The sequence below is a fragment of the Schistocerca nitens genome, chromosome 9 (genome assembly GCF_023898315.1).
Source record: "Schistocerca nitens isolate TAMUIC-IGC-003100 chromosome 9, iqSchNite1.1, whole genome shotgun sequence".
In the NCBI taxonomy this organism is placed as follows: Eukaryota; Metazoa; Arthropoda; class Insecta; order Orthoptera; family Acrididae; genus Schistocerca; species Schistocerca nitens.
Window position 1 is genome coordinate 476,997,835 of NC_064622.1, and position 23,155 is coordinate 477,020,989.

General features: G+C 42.8%; 1 protein-coding gene across 1 annotated transcript in view; it reads right to left on the minus strand.

The window, feature by feature from the left end:
- The window catches only part of LOC126203506 (ruvB-like 2), a 111,704-nt gene extending 88,763 nt beyond the window's left edge, over positions 1-22,941 (minus strand). Inside the window, exons 1-2 of the mRNA XM_049937832.1 lie at positions 22,832-22,941; positions 22,543-22,656 (exon numbers count right to left, since the gene is read on the minus strand). Of these exons, the coding sequence (XP_049793789.1) occupies positions 22,543-22,656; positions 22,832-22,837 (120 nt within the window). The 5' untranslated portion in view covers positions 22,838-22,941. The remainder of the gene's footprint in view (positions 1-22,542; positions 22,657-22,831) is intronic.
- Positions 22,942-23,155: the final 214 nt, after the last annotated feature.

Below are 23,155 nucleotides of genomic sequence, written 5' to 3' on the forward strand. Positions count from 1 at the left end.
AATAAATCTGCTTCGACAGAATGAACTCAGTTTAACATTATTGTTAAATTTATTTGATACAATTTTTGCCCAGGTTTCTCACAGTTCGCTGTGACAGCTCGGGAGCCAGCCGAACGCTGCCAGCTGCAAAGCGTGCGCCAAGGATTTTCCACACCCCTACGTATCACGTGAACACCGAATGCTTTCTCTGGAAACGAGCGTAGTCGCTCACGTGACTCTGTTTATGTTTCGTCCCAGCTCTCGGTGAATAGACTATAGGTCTATTAAAGGGATATGAGCCATGAGGCAAGGGGCTGGGAGCAGGGATGGATGAGGGTATTGTGTACATTCTGTAGGCAGCAGAATACCACTGTGGGATGGGTGGGAAGGCTAGTGGGCAGGTATTCTGCCACTCAGCGAACTTACACAAAATGCTCATACATCTCTACTCCACCCCTGCTCCCAACCCCTTGCCTTTAGGCTCATATCTCTTAACAGACCTAGAAGCAAGACCTATCCCATACATCCTCTCCTACCATCATCTACTCCAGGCTGATCACAATCACCACCTAACCCATCAAAGGCAAAACTACATGTGAAACCAGTCATCATTTACACGCTATGCTGCAACCTCTTTGCTGTGTTCTATGTGGGTGTGACAATCAATGAGCTGTCTGTCCGCATGAATGGCCACCAACAAACTGTGGCCAAGAAAAAGCTGGAGCACCCAACTGCTGTGTGGGCTACCCATCATGTTCTTCATTTCAATGGCTGCTTCACAGCCTGTGCCATCTGGATCCTTCCTACCAACATCAGCTTTTCTGAATTGCGCAGCTGGGAAGTCTCCCTGCAATATATCCTATGTTCCCGTAACCCTCCTGGCCTCAACGTTCATTAGTTACTTTCTACACCCAAGTACCTCCTCTCTTGTTCCCACCTCAGCACTACACAGAGCTCTATTCCCCTAATGGACCCACAGTCTTCTTACTATTCTCCTTTTCCACTGCCCACCTCGCCTCCATTGTGCCCACCATCTAACTTTCCGAATGGCCCAGCTGACCTACCCTCTCTCCCATCTCATCCCTCTATGCTCCCACAAGCAGCACTTTTCTGTCCTCCACCCCTACCCTGCTATCTCTCACTCTCATCACCTCATCTCCGCCTCCTTATCCCCAATACCCAAATTGCTTCTCCCATTAGGTGCTGCTGGTCACAGTCTGGCCTTGGCAGCCAGAGACTGTGGTTATGTGTGTGCGTGTGCGTGCACTTGCACTCTGTCTTATTTCTGCTCAACACCTTTTTCACTAAAAGCTTACTTGTCTGATAGTTCTTTTGTAGTGCCAATCTCCAAATCAGCATCTCTGCTATGTGGTGAGTGGCAATCTATCATTTTCATAATATTAAGTTTATTGCCAGTTTGATTCTGTAGTTATCATACGAGGCAGGTTTTTTAAGTAAGTACCGTTTTGAAATTTAAAAAAGACATGATAAGATATCTCAATAATTTTATTTTTACATGAAAGCCGGTACCTTAATCTATGCACTGACGCCATTACAGTCTGATTCTTCCTTGTTTACATTGTGTACTGAGTGTTTAAGATGCCTCCGATTAATCGTGAGTCCTGCCGACTGTGAAGTATGGGCTGTTATAAGATTTCTTAGTGCTAATGGCCTAAAAGTGATCGATATTCGTCATGAGATCCGTACAGTTTATGGAGGAAACATTATGAGTGATGGAATGGTAAGAGCATTTCAAGATGGTCGCGCAAATGTGCATGGCAAACAATGGAGTGGGCGTCCTTCGGTCGTTAATGAAAGTTTGGTGCAGGATGAGGACAATAAGGTGAGACGAAACAAACGGTTTACGATTTCCTCCTTGCGGGACGACTTTCCTAATGTTTCTCGTGGTGTTTTGTATCGCATTGTGACTGAGCACTTGAATTACCGAAAATTGTGTGCATGTTGGGTACCGAAAATGTTGACGGATGTGCACAAAACCAAACGTTTAGACAGTGCATTGAATTCCCTTGAGTGCTACCACAATGACGGTGATGATTTCTTAAGCCAAATTGCTACGGGCAATGAAACATGGGTGGCCTACGTCACATCAGAATCAAAGCAACAGTCCATGGAAGTTGAGCAAGGGCATCGTTTTGCTGCAAGACAATGCCCGTCCGCATGTGGCAAATTTGACCAAAGATCTCATCACATCTTTTCGATAGGACACTCTAGATCATTCTCCATACAGCCCCAATCTTGCACTCAGTGATTACCATCTGTCCCTGCACTTTAAGAAACACCTGGCCGGTCAGCGTCTTCAAGATGATGATGAAGTCAAAACAGTGGTGATGCAGTGGTTAACAAGTCAGGCAGCAGACTTCTGTGAGGAGGGTATCCAAAAACTGGTACAACGTTATGACAAGTGCCTCAATATTGACGGAAATTATGCAGAAAAGTAGATTAAGGTATAGGCTTTCACAGAAAAAATAAAATTATTGAGATATCTTAGCATGTCGTTTTTTAATTTCAAAATGGTACTTACTTAAAAAACACGCCTCATATTAAAAATCGGGCTGAAATATTTCACAGCCGAGTCATGACAAGTGACATCCCTTTCTTTTAAAAAGTTTTTCAAGTCGTTTTGGCTCCATCTTACTTCCTAGTCATCATCAGGACATTCAGTATTACCTTCCCCACAGAGTACTAAACAACTGTAGAATGTAATACAAGTTGTCAGATTTAATTTCATTACCAATGGAATATGGGCTTATTTTTTAATGCACCTCCACCTTATCACCACTTTTTAGGGCCTTACATGTTCACATTGCAAAATCAAATCTAGTTTTACGGGTGATTTAAAATATGATATTTCTAATGAAAATAGTCGAAGATAGTTTGCAGAAGACTTGTTTTTGGAAAAGTGGGCTAAAAATACCAATTTGCATTTCTACAAATACTGTCAACCTTGCCCTCACTTTGTAACCTATTAAAAGGCAGTAATAACATGAAATTTTTATATTCTATCTTTCCATAGTGTTTACCTATGACACTATAAGTAGCAGGACTCGCAGAACTCATTTCTTCGAAAAAATATGGTCCTATGATAAACAATGCCATCAACCTGCACCACACAGCCACCTTTGGAGACAACATCACATTTGTTCAAGCGTGTATTTTTTCTCCTGACTGATTCAAATTAACCTTGCGAAAATTGTTCAAGAATTCTTTGTTTTATTATTTTGCTTAAGAGAGCACAGGAAGTTGCACAAGACGACAGTTTTGTTTCTTTCAAGAAAATATTGCCAGATCTTAGACTTGCCAAAAACTCAGGACCGCACATTCAATAGTTGTGCTACAGGATCTAATGTATTACCACTGTGTGTCTATAATTGAAGTTCTCATTTCAAAACATTGTGGAAAGAGAAACACTACTCAGAACGATGCCAAATTTGAATAGAATGTTGTTGAATTTCCCCAAACGTTGGATGTCACTGTGAGCATGGTGCATAAAATCTTACAAACAACTCACATTGCAATCCGTATAAAATCACCCATGTTTTGGAGTTGCTTCCTGCTGACCTAACAATATGACAAATGTCAGTTGTGGAATTTCTTGCTTGCGTGGAAAGGGACAATGAATGGTAATAGAACATTCTGTGGACAGATAAAGCTCAATTCCTTCTCCAAGGACATGTCAACGCATGGAATGGCAGAATATGGGCAATGAAAAATCCGCAATCACATCAACTGGTACCACTTCATTCTCCAAAGGTGGCAGTGTAGTGCAGGTTGATGGCATTGTTTATCACAGGACCATATTTTTTCACAGAGATGAGCTCTGTGAGTCCTGCTACTTGTAGTGTCATTGGTAAACACTATGGGTCTTTTGTGCAGCAATGTCATTTCAATTCTTCAACAGCATGGATGTGTGGCAACAGTTATTTTTATCCAAGATGAGGCGTCTCTGCACATTGAAAAGCCAGTGAAGTGGCTGCTGCAGAGGTGTTCTGGACATACTAGAATTATCAGTTGCCATTTTCCTACAGCATGATTGTCCAAGATCACCAAATATTAACTTGTGTGACTTCTGGCTGTGGATTTATATGAAAAATATGTTCAGTGCTCCAATTACGAACTTAGCTAAATTGAAGGAACACACATTGCACAACGCTTTCCGAACAGGACGCCTGATACTCCTATCTGCTGTGAAACGTGCTGTTTCTCTATTTGAGCTTGTGCACAAAACAAAGGACACCATATTAAACATGTCTTGCACCAGTCTCATAATGATTAGAAACTGATGTAATTTTGCTTTCTATGCAACTTTTGGCCTCAGGGCAATTACAAACCGACTTTTCCATCTGATATGGTACAACCTTGCCTGGTGGATGCACTTACCCAACTAACAGGCCACAGCTGTTGATTGCTGAGCCTGTGCTGTCACATACACTGAACATTACTGATGGGCAATTTGCAACTGAAACCACAGCCTTCATCTTGTGATTCATGCTATTCAGCAAATGTCATCCTGAGCAGTGGTTCTCTTTCTACAGTGTTTTGAAATTGGAAATTTAATTACAAATATCCTGTATGTCTCAAAGTATTATACTGGCAAAAGTAAAACTTTACCAATGTTCTTTGAGAACATGTGCAAATGTTCACACAAAATTCCAGCAAAATCCGTGATTGTCGTACAAGAGCCTTTCCCGAAACTAGACTATTTGACGCGGAATGGCCCAACAGTCAGTGAGCCGACACACTCGTGTTTTCAACGGTCTCAGCAGCTATCTCCCGCATATGTTGCTCACATTGATTGTGGACAGGTGACGGTTGAATTTCAAGTAGACTCGGGAGCGATGGTCAGCCTCTTAGATATATACAGGCTCTTGGGCTCCCCAGTATTGCAACAGCCATTACATCAAATTCCGTCTTATAGTAAACAGTATACTTCTTTGAGAGAGGCAATTCTCCATCCCTGCATAATATAAAACAGTAGAACGGCGACTTACAATGTTAGTGGTCAATTCCCCACTGCTGCAAAATACTTTTGAGTTTAATGTTTTTCTGTTTTTGGCTTCCATATAGTTGATAGATGGTGTTTCAGTTGATTCCTTCTCAGGATTTGGACTCCCTATTACAGTTATACAACAAGCAGTTCAAGTCGACTTTGAGGCAGGCAAAAAATTTCAAGGCAAGTGTTTGTTTAGCCGTCGGTGGTCACTAAACTTTGTTGCCCCTGCCCCATTCCCTTCTCCATGCACGACAAGGTAAAGGCTGAGCAGCAGTGTTGGCAGGATCAGGGTGTCCTTTCTCCTATTTCATCAATTCAGTGGACCACCCCCTTGGTGGTGATTTAGAAGCCTGACAGCACCATGCGTCTCAGCGACAATTTTAAACAGCCAGTCGACGCACAATGTGTCGCTGATTCATATCTAATTCTGCAGCAGGATGAGTTGTTGGTGAAGTAGTTGTGGGATGATGCACAGTATTTTTCATGCATCGACTTGTGAGATGCATAACAGCAGTTTCCATTGGATGCAGCTTCTCAGGCTTCCTTAGCCCTCACAACCCCCTTTGGGCTTCACCAGTTTAATCACTTGCCTTTTGGAATCTCATCAGGTCAGGAATCCGTCAATGATATTTGGAACAGTTGATTCATGACATTCTCTGTGGTGAAAACTATCTCGATGACATCAGGGTTATGGGCTCCAAACAAGAGGTACATGCATGTGACATACAGATGGTTTTTTGAACACCTTCTGACGAATGGCCTTCATTGCAAGCTGAAAAAGTGCATCTTTTTCCTCCCAAAACGTGTACTTTTTGGGACACGTGTTTAGCAAACATGACTTCATTCCTAAGGACAAACACATCAAAGCCACCACCAATTTGCCAGAGTCCAAGAAACTGAAAGAGCTCCCTAGCTCAGATGGCAGCATACTGCCCACTGTGTCAGCATCAAAGACACTCTCTTCAGGGCAGCATAATTATTCACATGTTAAAAAGGAGCATTGGCTATTGTTTTCAAAATTAAAAGGTTCCATGATTTCTTGTATAGGGCACAATTCCTCCTCTTCACTGACCACATATCTCTGGCTTCCTTATTTAGTCCTCGTTCCGAGCTACATATAGGATTGCCCACCAATTGCAGAAGTGGGCCCACTTTCTCAGTAATTATTGCTATGGCATTCGTCACCACTCCACTGCCCAGCATACCAATGCCGACACACTATCGCAGCTGCCAGAGGGGCCCAATCTAGAGTTTGATCGGCAGGAGACTCTCGTTTTGTGCTGGACGATACCTTCAGGAAAAGTTTCCGTATTTTGTATTGACAGCACAAAAGGTTGCAACCACCATTACTGCCAATCCACTCTTCTGGAAAATTGTTTCAGCTGTCCAGATGGCTTGGCTGGAGAGCGCTTCTTTGGGTGAGCATTTGGTATGGCACGTTTTTTTCTCCCAGACGATCGACTCATCGTTGTCCAGGGGGTCCTCACGTTTGCCACAGGAGGAGCAACACTGTCAAATGGTCGTCTCTCGGTGTTGCATCGCCGCATACTCCAGCTACTGTATGCATTGCACTGGGATGTGACTCATATGAAGGCATTGGCACAATGTCACCTCTACTGGCTGGCAAACAACTGTGCCAGTGAACATCTGGTGCAGGCCTGTGGCACCTGTGTGCAGAACCAGTTTGTGCCACCACACCAATTTTGTTCTTGGCCAATCCTGAAGCACCCTTGGGACAGGGTACACATTAATTTTGCGGGTCCATTTTTGGGCAGAATGTGGTGGTGGTGGTGGTGGTGGTGGTGGTGCTGGGTCAATGGTTTGTCAAATTTGCCATACGCAGCCAAGCTGTCTTCCGTATCATCAAATGCCACTATTTTCTTCCCAAACACTAAGCTTACATTTCATAGATCAGGATAAACTTATGTATAGTACAGCAGCATACTGCAAGAGGTTAGCTCCAACTAGTGAAATGGTGTAAGTAAAGGTGATTAAAAGCTTCAAATGCAAGTGTAGATGAAGTATCAGTGTCACAACTCTTACTGATTCAAAAAATTTAAAGCCCTTTATGCACAGTGCTAATTTATCTTGCCTAATGGAGTTTTTTTTTTTTTTTAGGGCGCAAAACTGCTATGGTCATTAGCGCCCGGTCCGTGATGTAGGAAACAGTAAAAAACCGAAAATGGAAACCAGCAGCAATGGGAACGAAAGTCATAAAATTGGAGAAACTAAAAGCAGAAGGAAGGCTTAAAAATCCACTACAGAAAGGGGTTGGTTGTCCCCAAAAAAAGCTTCAAATGACTGACGTCATTTCACTGGCACTAATAAACTCGAGAACGCGATCGGGCGAGCGCATGTCATCTGCTAAAATGGACGATATATCAGGCGACAGCTGTAGACGGGCGCGTAACGGAGTAAAATAGGGGCACTCAATTAAAAGGTGTCTTACCGTCCACAGCTGAGAGCAGTGGGGACAGAGTGGGGGAGGACCGCCGCTTAAAAGATGTCGATGGCTAAAAAGACCGTGCCCTATCCAGAGTCTAGTTAAAATTACCTCCTCCCGACGACACGTTCGGGACGAAGAGATCCAAGCACAAGGAAGAGCTTTCACGTCCCGCAATTTATTATGGGGAAGTATCGACCAATGTGCGTGCCATAAAAAACCAACACGACGACATAAAACGCTCCGTAGATTGGCGAAGGGAATCGATTGAATAGCTGGCTGAAGAAGAGAGACGGCAGCCTTGGCTGCTATATCGGCCGCCTCATTTCCACAGATACCAACGTGTCCCGGGAGCCAGAGGAACGCCACCAAGACGCCGCCCAGGTGGAGCAAGCGCAGACAGTCCTGAATCCGTGGACCAGAGGGTACACAGGGTAAGAGCTTGGAGACTGAGGAGAGAGCTGAGAGAATCCGAGCAGATAACGTACTGTATCCGCTGATGGCGGCGGATGTAGTGGACAGCCTGGAGAACAGCGTAAAGCTCCGCAGTATAAACGGAACACTGGTCGGGAAGCCGAAAGTGATTTGGGGTGTCGCCAACAATATAGGCACTCCCTACACCTAACGATGTTTTCGAGCCATCGGTGTAAATAAATCTGGCTTCCGTCATTTGTGCACATAGAGCAGCAAATGCCCGACGATAAACAAGTGAAGGGGTACCATCCTTGGGAAATCGACAAAGGTCACGGAGCAGACAGATCCGGGGACGGAGCCAAGGCAGTGCTGTACCCCAAGTTGTCAAGAAGGTTTTAGGAAAGCGGAAGGAAAGAGAATGGAGCAGTTGGCGGAAGCGGACTCCCGGTGGTAGTAGGGAGGAGGGGCGGCCTGCATACCCTACATCAAAGGAGGCGTCGAAAAAAATGTCATGGGCTGGATTAGCAGGCACGGAAGACAGATGGCTACCATAACGACTCAGAAGGACTGCTCGCCGACTGGACAGCGGAGATTCAGCAGTCTCAGCATAAAGGCTTTCCACAGGGCTGGTGTAAAAAGCTCCAGACACTAAACGTAATCCACAGTGGTGGATAGAGTCGAGACGCCGAAGAACAGACGGCCGAGCAGAGGAGTAGACTATGCTTCCAAAGTCCAATTTCGAGCGCACTAAGGCGCGATAGAGGCGGAGAAGGACCACTCGGTCCGCTCCCCAGGAGGTACCATTCAGGACACGGAGGGTGTTGAGGGATCGCAGACAGCGAGCCGAAAGATAGGAAACGTGGGAGGACCAGCACAGTTTTCTGTCAAACATAAGACCCAAGAATTTAGCGACATCTGAAAACAGAAGGTTGACAGGTCCTAGATGTAAGGAGGGTGGAAGAAACTCCTTACGTCGCCAAAAATTAACACAAACAGTCTTACTGGGAGAAAAACGGAAGCCGGTTTCGATGCTCCAAGTGTGGAGGCGATCGAGACATCCTTGAAGACGTCGTTCAAGAAGGCTGGTCCTTTGAGAGCTGTAGTAGATCGCAAAATCGTCCACAAAGAGGGAGCCCGAGACATCAGGAAGGAGACAATCCATAATTGGATTTATGGCAATGGCAAACAGTACAACACTCAGCACAGAGCCCTGGGGTACCCCGTTTTCTTGGGAGAAGGTACGGGAGAGAGTAGTGTTCACCCGCACCCTAAATGTGCGCTCTGCCATAAATTCGCGAAGAAAAAGGGGCAGCCGACCTCGAAAGCCCCAAGAGAACAGTGTGCGGAGGATGCCTGTCCTCCAACAGGTATCGTATGCTCTCTCCAGATCAAAAAATATTGCTACCGTTTGGCGTTTCCGGAGAAAATTGTTCATGATATAAGTGGAGAGAGCAACAAGATGGTCAACTGCAGAACGATGCTTTCGGAATCCGCATTGGGCAGGTGTTAAAAGACTGCAGGATTCCAGCCACCAAGCTAAACGGTAATTCACGATACGCTCCAAAACCTTACAGACACTGCTCGTGAGAGAAATGGGGCGATAGCTAGAGGAGAGATGTTTGTCCTTTCCAGGTTTCGGAACAGGAACGACGATAGCTTCCCGCCATCGTCTGGGAAAAGTACTGTCGGTCCAAATTCGATTATAAAGGCGAAGGAGGTAACGCAGACTATGGGTTGATAAATGCAGCAACATTTGGACGTGGATACCATCCGGTCCTGGGGCGGAGGAGCGAGAAGAAGAAGAGTGCATGTTGGCGTTCCCGCATGGAGAAAACAGTATTGTAGCTTTCGCGATTTTGAGAGGAGAAAGCAAGATGTCGCACTTCTGCTGCACGTTTCTTCGGGAGAAACACTGGCGGGTAATTTGAAGAGCTCGAAATCTCAGCAAAGTGCTGACCCAATGAGTTAGAAATTGCGACGGGGTCCACTAATGTATCATGCGCGACAGTGAGCCCAGAGACCGGGGAGAAACTAGGCGCGCCTGAGAACCATCAAAGCCGACTCCAAACTTCCGAGGAGGGAGTGAAGGTGTTAAATGAGCTAATAAAGAATTTCCAGCTTGCCTTCTTGCTATCGCGGATGACACGACGGCATCGCGCACGGAACTGCTTATAGCGGATACAGTTGGCCAAAGTAGGATGGTGGCGGAAAACGGGAAGAGCACGTCACCGCTCACGTATTGCGTCACGGCATGCCTCGTTCCACCAAGGAACTGGGGGTTGCCGGGGCAATTCGGAGGTGCGTGGTATTGAATGTTCCGCAGCTGTAAGAATAACGTCGGTAATATGTGTGACCTCATCGTCGACGCTGGGAAAGTGACAGTCATCGAATGTCGCTAGAGACGAAAAAAGTGTCCAATCGGCTTGGGCAAACTTCCAGCGTCGCGGGCGCATATATGGCAGTTGAGGCTGCAGTCTAAGGACACATAGAAAGTGGCCACTCGAGTGTGTATCATCAAGGGCGAACCATTCGAAGTGCCGAGCTAGCGGAACAGTACCGACCGAAAGGTCCAAATGAGAGAAATTTGTCGTGGAGGCAGACAAAAATGTGGGGACCCCAGTGTTGAGGCAAACTAGATCCGCTTGGTGGAAGACGTCTAGCAATAGTGAGCCACGTGGACAAGGATGTGGAGATCCCCAAAGCGGGTGGTGGGCATTGAAGTCCCCAGCCAGCAAATAGGGGGGTGGAAGCTGACCAAGAAGATGAAGGAGATCAGCTCGTGCCATTGGTGTGGACGATGGAATGTATACAGTACAAAGAGAGAACATGTATCCAGAAAGGGAAAGACGGACGGCGACAGCTTGGAAGGAAGTGTTTAAGTGGATTGGGTGATAATGGAGAATATCATGGAGAAGAATCATGAGTCCTCCATGGGCTGGAGTGCCTTCAACAGAGGGGAGATCATATCGGACGGACTAAAAATCAGGGAGAACAAAGCGGTCATGGGGATGCAGCTTTGTTTCCTGAAGACAGAAGATGACCAGCGAGTAGGATCGTAAGAGGATCGACAATTCATCCCGACTGGCTCGAATGCCGCGGATATTCCAGTGGATAATGGACATAGGGTGAACAGAAAATGGAGGAATGTGACCAAAGTTGCTGTCAACTCAACGACTGCTCAGAGCTTGCGACCGACAGAATGGAATGGCATTCAGCCGAAGGCAGAAGATCCTGATCCATAGGTTGTTCAGGAGCAGCTCCTGCCACCAGCGATCGGCCGGTTGATCGGCCGCCAGCAGTGCGCCTTGGCGACACAGAAGACGGCCTAGGGCGATTTCCGCCAGGTGGTGCTGTAGATGGGACACGCCTTGGCGGAGAAGGACATGAACTGGGTTTCTTTGTAGCGTTCTTGGAAATATGATGTTTAGAAGGAGGAGGAACCGATGGTTGTGAAGTTGGGGTACGTAAAAAATCTTCACGAGTATGCTCTTTTTTCGAAGTCTTAGTGTCTGACTTTTGGGCTCGAGATTTAGCAGAACCCGATGAAGGGTGAGCAATAGAGTGGGCAGGCGAAAGTGGTGAGATTGAATGGGCGATCTTTGTGCTGGCCGATCTGACGACCGTGGCACTAAAGGTGAGGGCGCAAGTCTGCGTGGCCGCCTCCTTTGTTGGCCGAGGAGAAGCAAGGACAGTGCTGTATTTTCCTGTCTGAGGCATGGTGGGCTGTCGACTGGCGAATAATTCTCGAGCAGCAAAGGTCGACACCTTTTCCTTCACTCTGATTTCCTGGATGAGCTTTTCGTCCTTAAAAACGGGGCAATCACGAGAGGAAGCAGCGTGGTCACCCATACAGTTGATGCAACGAGGGGATGGAGGTGGACAAGCACCCTCATGGGCATCCTTGCCACACGTAACACATTTTGCCGGATTGGAACAGGACTGGCTGGTGTGATTGAACCGCTGACACCGATAGCAACGCGTAGGGTTTGGGACGTAAGGGCGAACGGAAATTATCTCATAGCCTGCTTTGATTTTCGATGGGAGTTGAACTTTGTCAAATGTCAAGAAGACAGTTCGGGTTGGAATGATGTTCGCGTCAACCCTTTTCATAACTCTATGAACAGCCGTTACGCCCTGGTCAGACAGGTAGTGCTGAATTTCTTCGTCAGACAATCCATTGAGGGTGCGTGTATAAACGACTCCACGTGAGGAATTTAAAGTGCGGTGCGCTTCTACCCGGACAGGGAAGGTGTGGAGCAGTGAAGTACGCAGCAATTTTTGTGCCTGGAGGGCACTGACTGTTTCTAACAACAAGGTGCCATTCCGTAATCTGGAACAAGACTTTACAGGACCTGCAATTGCGTCGACACCTTTCTGAATAATGAAAGGGTTGACCGTGGAGAAGTCTTGGCCTTCGTCAGACCGAGAAACAACAAGGAACTGTGGCAACGATGGAAGAACTGTCTATGGCTGAGACTCAGTGAACTTACACTTGTGAGCAGACATAGTGGAAGGTGAGGAAACCATTGCAGAAGAATCCCCCATGATTACCGGCGTCTCCGATGGCGCGCTCCTCCCTTGTGGGGGCCCTCTCTGAGGGCACTCCCGCCTTAGGTGATTGTTCACACCTCCCGACAAACGGACGGAGGGACCAATCGGCACTTTCGGAAGGTATCAGCTCAGGTAATCACCCTTCCCTGGGCCTGGCCGTTACCAGGGGGTACATACGTGTCCTACCTGTCTACCCGGGGCGGGGAATTACGCGTTACCCCGTCACCGGCTACGGAGAGGTCTCAAACGCCGCAGCGGAGAAAAGGACAAAGGAAGGATGAAGACATACAAGCAGAGAAGGCGAAGAATGCGGTACATTTACGAGCGTCCGTCTCTGGACGTAGGCACATACCATACTCCCAGAGGGGGAGAAAGGGAAGGAAAGAGCCAGAGGTGAGGGGAGGAGGGGCGAAGATGGGGGAGAGGGAAGGATGCGGAAAAGCAAGGTATGCAGCCCGGAAAGGAAGGAGGGCCACATTAGCTCGGGGTCCCGTGCTCGCTACGCACGTATCCACAAAAGAGTTGTGGACCCCCTGGGGGGGACTAATGGAGTGTTCCCTCATTGATTAAAAATTTAAAAAGCTATATCTTTATTCAAGAGTGGTAGCAGACGTAAATTTGACAATTATTGGCCCCATCACGTCTCTCAGTATTCTCCAATGTATCTCAGATATTAATGAAACAATAACTCTCCAAGTACTTGAACAACCCCAAGCTACTGAACAGCAATCAACTCTTTTTTTGAGCAAGCAGAAGTACAGAAACAGCAATAACGGATTACACATATGAAATGATTATAAGTCTACTTTCTAAAGCTTTTGATACTATTAATAATGGAATCCTTTTAGGCAGCTTGGAAAGAATGTGGATAAATGGGATAGGAAACAACTTGTTTCAATCATATTTGCTAAATATCATCACATTGTCTCCATCAACAAAATTTGTCAGGGAAAGTGGCCGCACTGTCAATATATAAAATTCTCCAACTTTTCAGTTCCTGTCACAAATGGTCTTCCTCTGGTTATTTACAAATATATCAGTGTCAGACACACGAACATCTTACAGCAATGTGTGGCACCTGTTGTGTGCAATGTAATGACCCCCTACTTCAGTCAGAAAGGGGAACACTATGAATAGTCACATGGTGTAGCTACAAGTTCCTCTCTCTTGCCTACAGCAGCAGCAGACACCTTCGCAGAAGCAATTGAAGAAACTGCTTTCCAGTCCACCCCATTAAATCCAGAATAATGGTTCTGGTATGCTGACAAAAGCTTTATTATCCAGCCATATGGAAAAGAAGAGCTACAGAACTTCCACCGACACCTCAATCAGCAGCACAGCAAAAGCCAATATACAACAGAAATAGAAAAGAATGTGGAAGCTTACTGAAAGCATGAAGCTTGGTCAGAGAGCATGCTATATAGAAAACCAACCAGCACAGATAGGCACGTATGTGCCTTCACACACCATCACACTACACAAAAGAAATCCACCCTACACATTGTACCCAAGAGCACCCACAGGTGGACATGTGAAAGCATAACTCCAAAACCCTTCATCTATATTTGGAGCCAATGATTATGGAATGAAGATGATTGACAAAACAGTGGCAATAAAGAATGAAGGCAATAAGGAAGAGCAGAAGGCAATACAACACATGGCCCTGTTACCACATGTAAAAGTGGTCACTGAATGTGTAGGGAAAATTCTTGCTGAGCAGGTATCAGGCCGAAGTATTCGATGTTCTGGGCTCAATGAAAGATACAGTCAATAACCTAATACCACAGGAGTCTACGAAATCAGCTGCAAGTGTGGATCAGTGTATGTAGGCACGATGGGGTGACTAATTAGCATAAGAGTATCTGAACATTTAAGACAACAAAGTAAGCAGTTAAGCAGTGGCAGAACACCAAGAAGAGTGCGGCAAACTGATAATATTTTGAGAAGGTGGCTTACTAGCCAAACAGCCATTTACCTGATGAGGAAGGTTACAGAGGCGATAGAAATAGCCAAGCTACCTGCCAACATGAATAGAGATGACAGGTATAGACTTCCAGCATCTTGGTTACCAGAAATAACAGCACTGCAGGACAACACCTCTCGCAAAGAAGCCCACAGAGGCACGTGGCAGACCACACCGGCCACAGGTACACAGAGTACTGGCACATCCCAGCCACCACTAGGCACCAAGTAAACAACACTGTCACAACTGTCGCCCATTTCTCACTTGCTTATTTTCACCAATGGCAATAAATAAAGAAATCACCAATCAAGAATGTCCAACATCCCTACTCCACATCCTCAATAGTCTAAAAGATCATAAAAACAGCTTCTTCCACAAATACTTAATAACTTATGCTTTTCTCAGTCATCATCAAGCAAAACACACAGGGGAAGGCCGTTTGCAACAGCGGCTGAAATATCTAAGAATTTTACATATTGACAAACATCGTGAAGAATTTGACTTACAGTCGCTTCAGCACATTCTTAATCATAAAATCAATGTCTGCTGCATGATGCAGTTGGTAACTATTTGCAAAATGAACACTGGGGAGTAAACATGACAAATTACGAGTCACATGATTCGACAAGATGGCATTTATTGCATAAATGCTGTGATATAAAAAAGAATATTCTGTAAAATTTAAACTGCAAGCTTAGATTCCTGCCTAACCACCACCTTGGAAATCAGGTCATTCCGAAAATAAAGCACAAAGTTTTGAAACAATCATCGGGTTATGCTATACATCCGTATGTCACCACATTCATTGTCTTTGCCAACCCACAAGCATATAACATTGGAATACAAAAAATATCACAAGACATCCAGTCTTATTCCGAGGCATATACAGTACAAGACATAAATATGAAAACCAGTAACCAACCTTATAATCCATAGCAGCCAGATCAATAACCATGAATCTTGCACTCTCCATGTCAAAAACAAAATTAGTCAATTCGTATCCTCCAGCAAAACATGTCACCCAATTGGGTAATGAAGTACCAATCGTAACATGTAACGGAAGAGCCGCCATACTGTAAGTGCACTTCAGCACTTATTTATACAAATGACATACAGTCCTCAGAAACTGCAGCTAAGATCATGTTTGCAGATAACACTAAACCGATAGCAAGTGATGTTGAGGAATTTCTCTCTATAACAACAGATCACGTCATCAAGTCATTGCAATCACAGTTCCATGCCAAAATTTTGAGCCTTAATGTTAAGAAAAATTACATTCAACTTGTAAAAATGTATCAATACTTAGATCTCCAATTGGTACTGGGTAAAAATGACTTAGGAGGGTTTGATGCACAAAACTCTCAGGAAACCATGTTGACAAACTGTAAAGACCATGTAAACAAACCTCTCCCAGGGACTCAGTTCTGCATGTTTTGCTCTGAGAATCTTTTTTCCAGTATAAATTTCAGAATGGTGTAATAGAATGACTTTTTGGAAAAATTTGGCAAAAAAAAAAAAAAATGAAACTGGCAGTTCGTAATGAAATCAATCATTTTTTGCAACATATTGTGCAATTTGTCGTGTTCCCTGGAAAAAATGTCATAAATCCAAGGACAACAGTTTACCAACATTTGTAACTAGTAATTATTGAATGCTGAAACTGCATTAAGCCTTCTTCTTCATCCATACTAAGGTTCACGTGTAAGTTCGCTTCACACATTTAAAAAAAAACTGAATTAAAAAAAGAGAAGAGCAGCACAAAATTTGGCAAGAAACAGCACCAAATCTGGCAGAAACTGATACTAAATTTGGCAAAAAATAACATCGAATTTGGCAACAAAATAACACTGAAATTGGAAAAAAAATAACACTGAAAAGGGGAAAACTTAACACCAAAATTGGAAAAAACAGTAGCAAAATAACATTGAATTAGAAAAAATAATGCCAAAGTTGGCAAAAGATAACACCAAATTTCGACCTAAGATGTAACGATTTTTTCATGTCCCTGGATAACTAATAGTAGGTTAACATATTGACTGTCATGAAGCCACCACTGGACACAGCAAAGGTTCACAACTGATGCCACATGAATTTCGGTGCCACATGCTCCACTCTGTTTAGTGCAGCATTTTACCTTATTTTCTGCACACTGTACTCAGCTCAGTCCCGAAATACGTACAGCAATGTATACTGTAATAAACATAGTGGAACATGTGGCTACCGGTGTGCACACGGCATTACGCATGAACCTCTGCTGTGTCCATCGCTGGGCTCATGGCAGTTAATGTGTTAAATAAAATTCCTATATTACAGAAAAGAGCTGTTCGAATCTTGGCACAGGACAGACACAGAGGTGGGGAGGAAAAGGACAGAGTGGTGGAGGAGGGGATGGACAGAGGGAGAGGGGGGGGGCGGGGGCAAGGGAAGATGACAAGAGAGTGGTGAGAAGGAGATGGACAAGAAGAGGGGTAAGGAGATGATCGACAGAGATAAGGGGGAGGAGGAAATTAGGACTGACTTACAATTCTCATACAGCTTTAGCAACTGCAAAGCGTTGCTAGGTTCAATAGTTCTTTATAATGCCCTGCTATCAGACAATCAGGTTGGAGAATGTAATGGCCTCTACACGAAATCAGAACCATTTGTTTCTATATGTAAATGAATCTGTTAGCTTACATAAATATTAGCCCCTCAATTATTGTTGAGTACTCTGTTAACAGGTGTACCATCCAGGCTATGTTTTGTCTTTGCACAAGAATGTTTCTGCTGTCTGTTTCCAATTTTCTCTCTTTCTGACTCAGTGCAATACACCTGCTCAGAGAAGGGAATCTGTCACAAGTATAGGTATGACAGTACTGGCAAGTGTGTGTGTGTGTCATCTCATATGTTCATGTGTGTACATTTTTCAGAAGTGTAATACAACGAAGTTTAATGTTCTATTTATATCACTGATTATACTTCTAGTGCACGAAGTGAGTTGCTTGTAGTCTAGGTGCAGGTGGTATCCTTTCCTAATCACTTACAGAGGAAGGTGGCTAAGCCATTGTTCATGCTCTGCAGTCTCATTCAGAAATAATATGGTCCACCCCATTGAGCCATCTTCACTTGGTTTTTTAATGGTTTTCCAAACCTTCTAACATAAATGGTTCTATTGATAAGGCCATGGCCAACTTCCTGCCTTATACTCGCCTATTCCTATCTTCCTTTGCATATGTTTTATGTATATGAATATATTCTTTCTGTAATGTCTGACATGTCACTTTTGCACCAAAAGGTCTCACAATGAATAAATCAGTAAATACAAAACTTAAAAAATGAAATATAGTCCCTCAATTGCCCTATGAATATTTTAGCTTTTTATTTAGATTGCTTAAAATCTCTCACTTTTATATTACTTTAATCTCAATTAGATGGAAAACCCAGAATGCATGTAACAATATTATGAAAAGGATAGTTGCTACTCACCATATAGGGGAGATGCTGAGTCGCAGATAGACATAACAAAAAGATTGTCATAAAATAAGCTTTCGGCCAACAAGGCCTTTGTTAGAAATAGAAAGCGCGCGCGCGCGCGCACACACACACACACACACACACACACACACACACACACACACACACACACACACCACAATCTCTGGCAACTGAAGCCAGAATACGAGCAGCAGCAGCAGCAGTGCATGACGGGAAAGACAACCGGGTGGAGGGTAAGGAGGGACCGAGGTGAGGAGTGGGAGGGATAGCACAGTAGGGATGGAGTGGGGGAAGAGGTGAAGAGAGGGTGAGGCAGCTAAATGCAGTCCAGAGGTTACAAAGGGAGGGGGGGAGAGGGGGAGCAGGTATTGGAAAAGGAGAGAAGACTGGGTGCATTGGTGGAGTAGAGGGCTGTGTAGTGCTGGAATGGGAACAGGGAAAAGGCTAGATGGCTGACGACAAGGACTAAGAAACCTCAATAATTAATCTCAATTACATATCTTATATGACAGCAGCAGCCAAATTGTAATAATATCTAGTCATTATTCATGAAAATACTTCAAGGCCACAGCTCCTATATATTCAATGTGTACGTATGTTTCTGAGCTATTTATTTTCATTGTATTTCGACAAGAAATCCTGAATCATAAGATGATATCTGGAAGGGTGAATGAATAAATAAGCAAACTGGAATCATTTTCTGTCTTACTTGTAAATGTTATTTTTTAAAGTAAGTTAATATACCAGGTGCAATAAATTTAACGGTCATAAATATTTGTTCCAGGTAAAAAAAGTCGGTAGTGCAGCCCATGTTCTGACGATTAGTATCGTGTTTGCTTCCCATTGTTCATAATGCACTTACCAACTGCAGCACAAAACAGAAGAGCCAAGTACACCCTAACCACACTTTTACTTCCAATGACAATCACTGCTAATGACTTGTTTTAGTAAAAGATATGAATTTATTATATTTGTTTTTGATGATTACTGGTACGACCATTATGCATTACAAACTTGGTTACTCATTTCTATACGTATTTCTTGTACTGTATGTTTCTAATAATACGGCAGGATTTCTTGCATTTTATAGTCCAATGTTATAATTTGCTTACAAGTTCGCAAAGGCATGTGACTGGAGGAAAATTGGCTGTGAGGATAGACTGATCTGTAGTACGGCCCAATGATCATTTCCAAACTTTTCTGTGGTAGATTCAAATGTCCTGATTTCCAAGGTGGTTGTTACACATGAACCTACAAGTACAGTTAAAATTTTATGAAATATTTTGTTGCAAGTGAGAACATGTTGCACAACACAGTCCATTATACCATAACATAAATGCATGCACTCCACATCATGACAAAGTTTATCAAGCACTATTTTCTCAATGGTTCAGCCAACCTATCTAATCATTCACAGTGCAAAGAATTGACAGCTGCAGCGCGCAAAACAAAAGCTGCCGCCATTGTAAGTGCACTTTTACTGGGTCTCAATGTGCAAACCTAGTTCCTCTAAATGTGAGGACATCTAAGGTTTTTTAAAAGAACATGGATGCCGAAGGGGCACAGGGGAGGGTGTTCGCCACTGGTATTAAAATTGTCTACCAATTGAAAATTACAAGTTTCAAAAACATACAAGTATTTTAACTAAGGCAGTAACATGAAAAAAGACATATTACATACAACACCTGTTGATACATCACACAAACTACTTCAAGGCTAGAGACAAACTTCACAATTCTTTCTGTGTGTGTATTATTGCAGGATTATGACACTGTATGCAATAATGTTTTGGTTTACTTACAGTATTGTACTTCTGCTTCTTTGTTTTAGCTTTTACTCAAACACAGCCCTGACTTCTCCTAACAGGAGGCTGACCTGCACATTTGATCATTTCTTTGATTTTCTTTTCTAGAACACTTTCCATTGATTGAACAATTTGATAAGCTAACCCTCTTGCTATAGTTGTGTTTCTTCTCATTCCATCTCGGATGTTGCTGCAACACAGCCCTGACTTCTCCTAACAGGAGGCTGACCTGCACATTTGATCATTTCTTTGATTTTCTTTTCTAGAACACTTTCCATTGATTGAACAATTTGATAAGCTAACCCTCTTGCTATAGTTGTGTTTCTTCTCATTCCATCTCGGATGTTGCTGCATAATATGGTGGTTGTACTGACAGCACAGATACCACAGAGAATAAAATAGTGACAGAGGCCATCTCTCTGTTTCCCTCTTGCAGGAGTATCATATGATCAATGGTATCAATTTCACCTTTAGCGAAATTATAATAGGGGCCTATGTATTTATGTGGAATTTCTTGTTCTCACGTCCCTTCAGTGTCTTCATCTTGATGCAATGCTGATAAAATCAATTTATATTTGGTTTTGTTTTTAATACAGGGAATATCGTAGTAACTGGCAGCCTACGTGTGTGTGTGTGTGTGTGTGTAATGGTACTTCAATTACGCAACCATTATGGCACCTCAACTCAACCTCTCAATAGCAGCAATATTCTACTGTGTTTCTGTAAAGTAGTTGACATATTTCTGAGACAACATTCAGATTTGATTTCACTAATGTAGAGATACTTTGATGCATCAATATGTTGCAATGATATTATTCTTATGTGTATTCTTTCTTTTGTCAATATGATCTTTGACGTACTTGTAACTCTTGATTTTTGGGAACGCAAGCGATTATAAGTTAGTTGTTAGAGAGTCGGACCTTGAAAAAGTCAAGTGTTGGACGTCATGTTGGAAAGTCGCGTATTGTAGCCAGTCCATAAAATGTGAACTTCAACAGCGAGGAAGATGTTTTCAAGTATGTTTTGTATTGTGAAGTGATGTTTTGTGTTTTACGTGCCATTGCAACAAAAGCAATAAAAAAGAAGTGTAACTTAAATTCGGAGTGCTGGTTATTTTTTTACATCACCATTGTGCTAACTTTGATAGGTTTAACACCACAATCATTAAATTTTGACCTTTGTTGTGGTAGGGTTGTTAAAGAGTGTGTGAGCAAGCACACTTAAATATAGCTCTCAGTCTGTCATGATCCTCATTATGCCTGGAATATGCTTCCCGTTTGACTGTAGAGTTCCTGCTGTAGAAACTCTGTAGTCTTGGTATGCCTGTTCCACCAAACTCACCAATTTGTAGTATTGGTCTGTAGTAATATTTTGAGCAGTGTTTTTCACAGGTGTTGTTGTTCTTCTTCACTGGCGAATATTTTCGTAATCAAATCTAACAATTCTAAAAAGTTTCTTGAAACATTTTCTTGCCATAATGCTGTTGTAAACATTATGGTCTGCGCAGAGATTGTGTACACTGACAGAAATGTCCTTATTTGCACCCACAAGTATTAGTATTCCTACAAAGGCATATAATTCTTTCTCATTACAAGAAGTAACATTTGGCCTAACTACCTCTTCATTTGAATGTTTTACTGTTACATCCATGTCATGTGTAAAAAGCAACATCACGGCTTCTCAAGGTGAAACATGGCTGGAATTACTCCAGCCTGGTCCCTTATTATATTTGCAAGAGACCTCCTAGGTATTCTAGGCTGTGTGATCACGTATCACTTTCATGAAGCACATTCACATCCTGATCATCGTTATCTGAAGCTACATTATCTTCGAAACAAAATCACTTTTCCGATTGAATCGTAATCCATAATACCATCCTCATCTTTACTTTCACTGCCTAAATTAGAATCTACACCTAAAATTTTATTAAGAACTCTTTCTAAAAATGATTGGTGCGTTCTTTTAGCCATTTCTGAGTCTCAATGTGAACAGCAGGGAACTGAACTAACTCACAGGAAGTACACAACATAAATAACAGCCAAGTGTCATCAACTACTACTTGCTTTAAAAATAAACTGGCTGTTGAGAACAACAAAACGTCTCCAACAAGAAATACAGCCATGTATTGTTGTAAAGTTGGGAAATAAATTTTACATGGAATAATATTCTGTAAAGCAGAAAGCTAAGGGGCAGTTCGTTGAAAGTTTCTTTATTTTTTTTTTCTACAAAATTTTCGACACTAAAGTTTCACGCCATATTCAATAAACAATAAAGGGAAAATGTCGACAGACACACACACACACACACACACACACACACAAAATTAGGCATCCTAGTGTTAACAAGACAAGAAAAATAATTTGCTACATAGGCCTAAATAGAGTCAAGAGTACTAAACAAGACTTGACTTAAATGTATATCCTGAATCAATGGAGTACAAAACACATTACATTCAATGAGGGTTTACCCCAAGTGAATCTGTGAGAAGAGGGAATAGTGTGGCACAGCAATGGTCATCAATATTTTGAAAGGCATTCACACAGTGACTTTCTTCATGAAGCAAAATTTAATTTCTGAAGATAAATTAAAACCATTTATGCAACTGCCTTTGGAAACGAACTGTTTGTAATTACAGGTACCAGTACAGAGGCAGATATTTCATTCGTTAGCTAATTCAAACAACTTGGACATAACTGTCCTTTAACTGTAAGTATTAATAGTTACACAGGACCAGAAAGTCAATTATGGTCTTGGTATGTATGGTTATGGGATTTCCGTTGAGATCTGTGCTACAACATAGGTCGGATATCACCCATAATACCTCACATTTCAATTACTTCTGTTTCATTATTTCTCCACCGTTTTGCGCCCTTACGAATGACTTAGGTTCACGAATGACTTACATGTCTTGGTTCGAGGGTGTCATCGAGTCCCAATCCTCGTATGTGTGAATGGGCTCCAATTCTCTCGATCCTAGTGATTTCTCTAACTTCTTGTACTTTGGCTGCTGCTACTGCCTACATTGTCAAACAAAAACAATATCTTACAAACAGGCACACTGAATCGTAGCACACGTAAAATGTATTATTAAGCTAACTCTTTAAATCTGAAATTACTATATCTCAGTACTATAACTCAACTGGTAACACAAGGGCATACCGACATTTTACCTACATATTATAAAATACATACCGCCATTTCCTACACAAATCTCAACGTGCTTCAAACAGTATTTACCGCTGTTTACCTAGTAACAACCTGAGACTATATGCAACATGACAAGCGTTTCTCAGAGATAAAATTGAGTGAATGAAAAAATTTAATAAAATCATAATTGTTAGTTTCGTCGTTGTAGCAACAATATTAATAGCAACAATATTATTTTCAATTGTCATAATTAAATCTATTCTTCGTTATACACGTAAAAAAAACACAGAATAATATAATATTCATATTATCACATTAAAACCGTGATAAATCGAAGGGATAAATACTTCAGCACAGAAGCGATGGAAA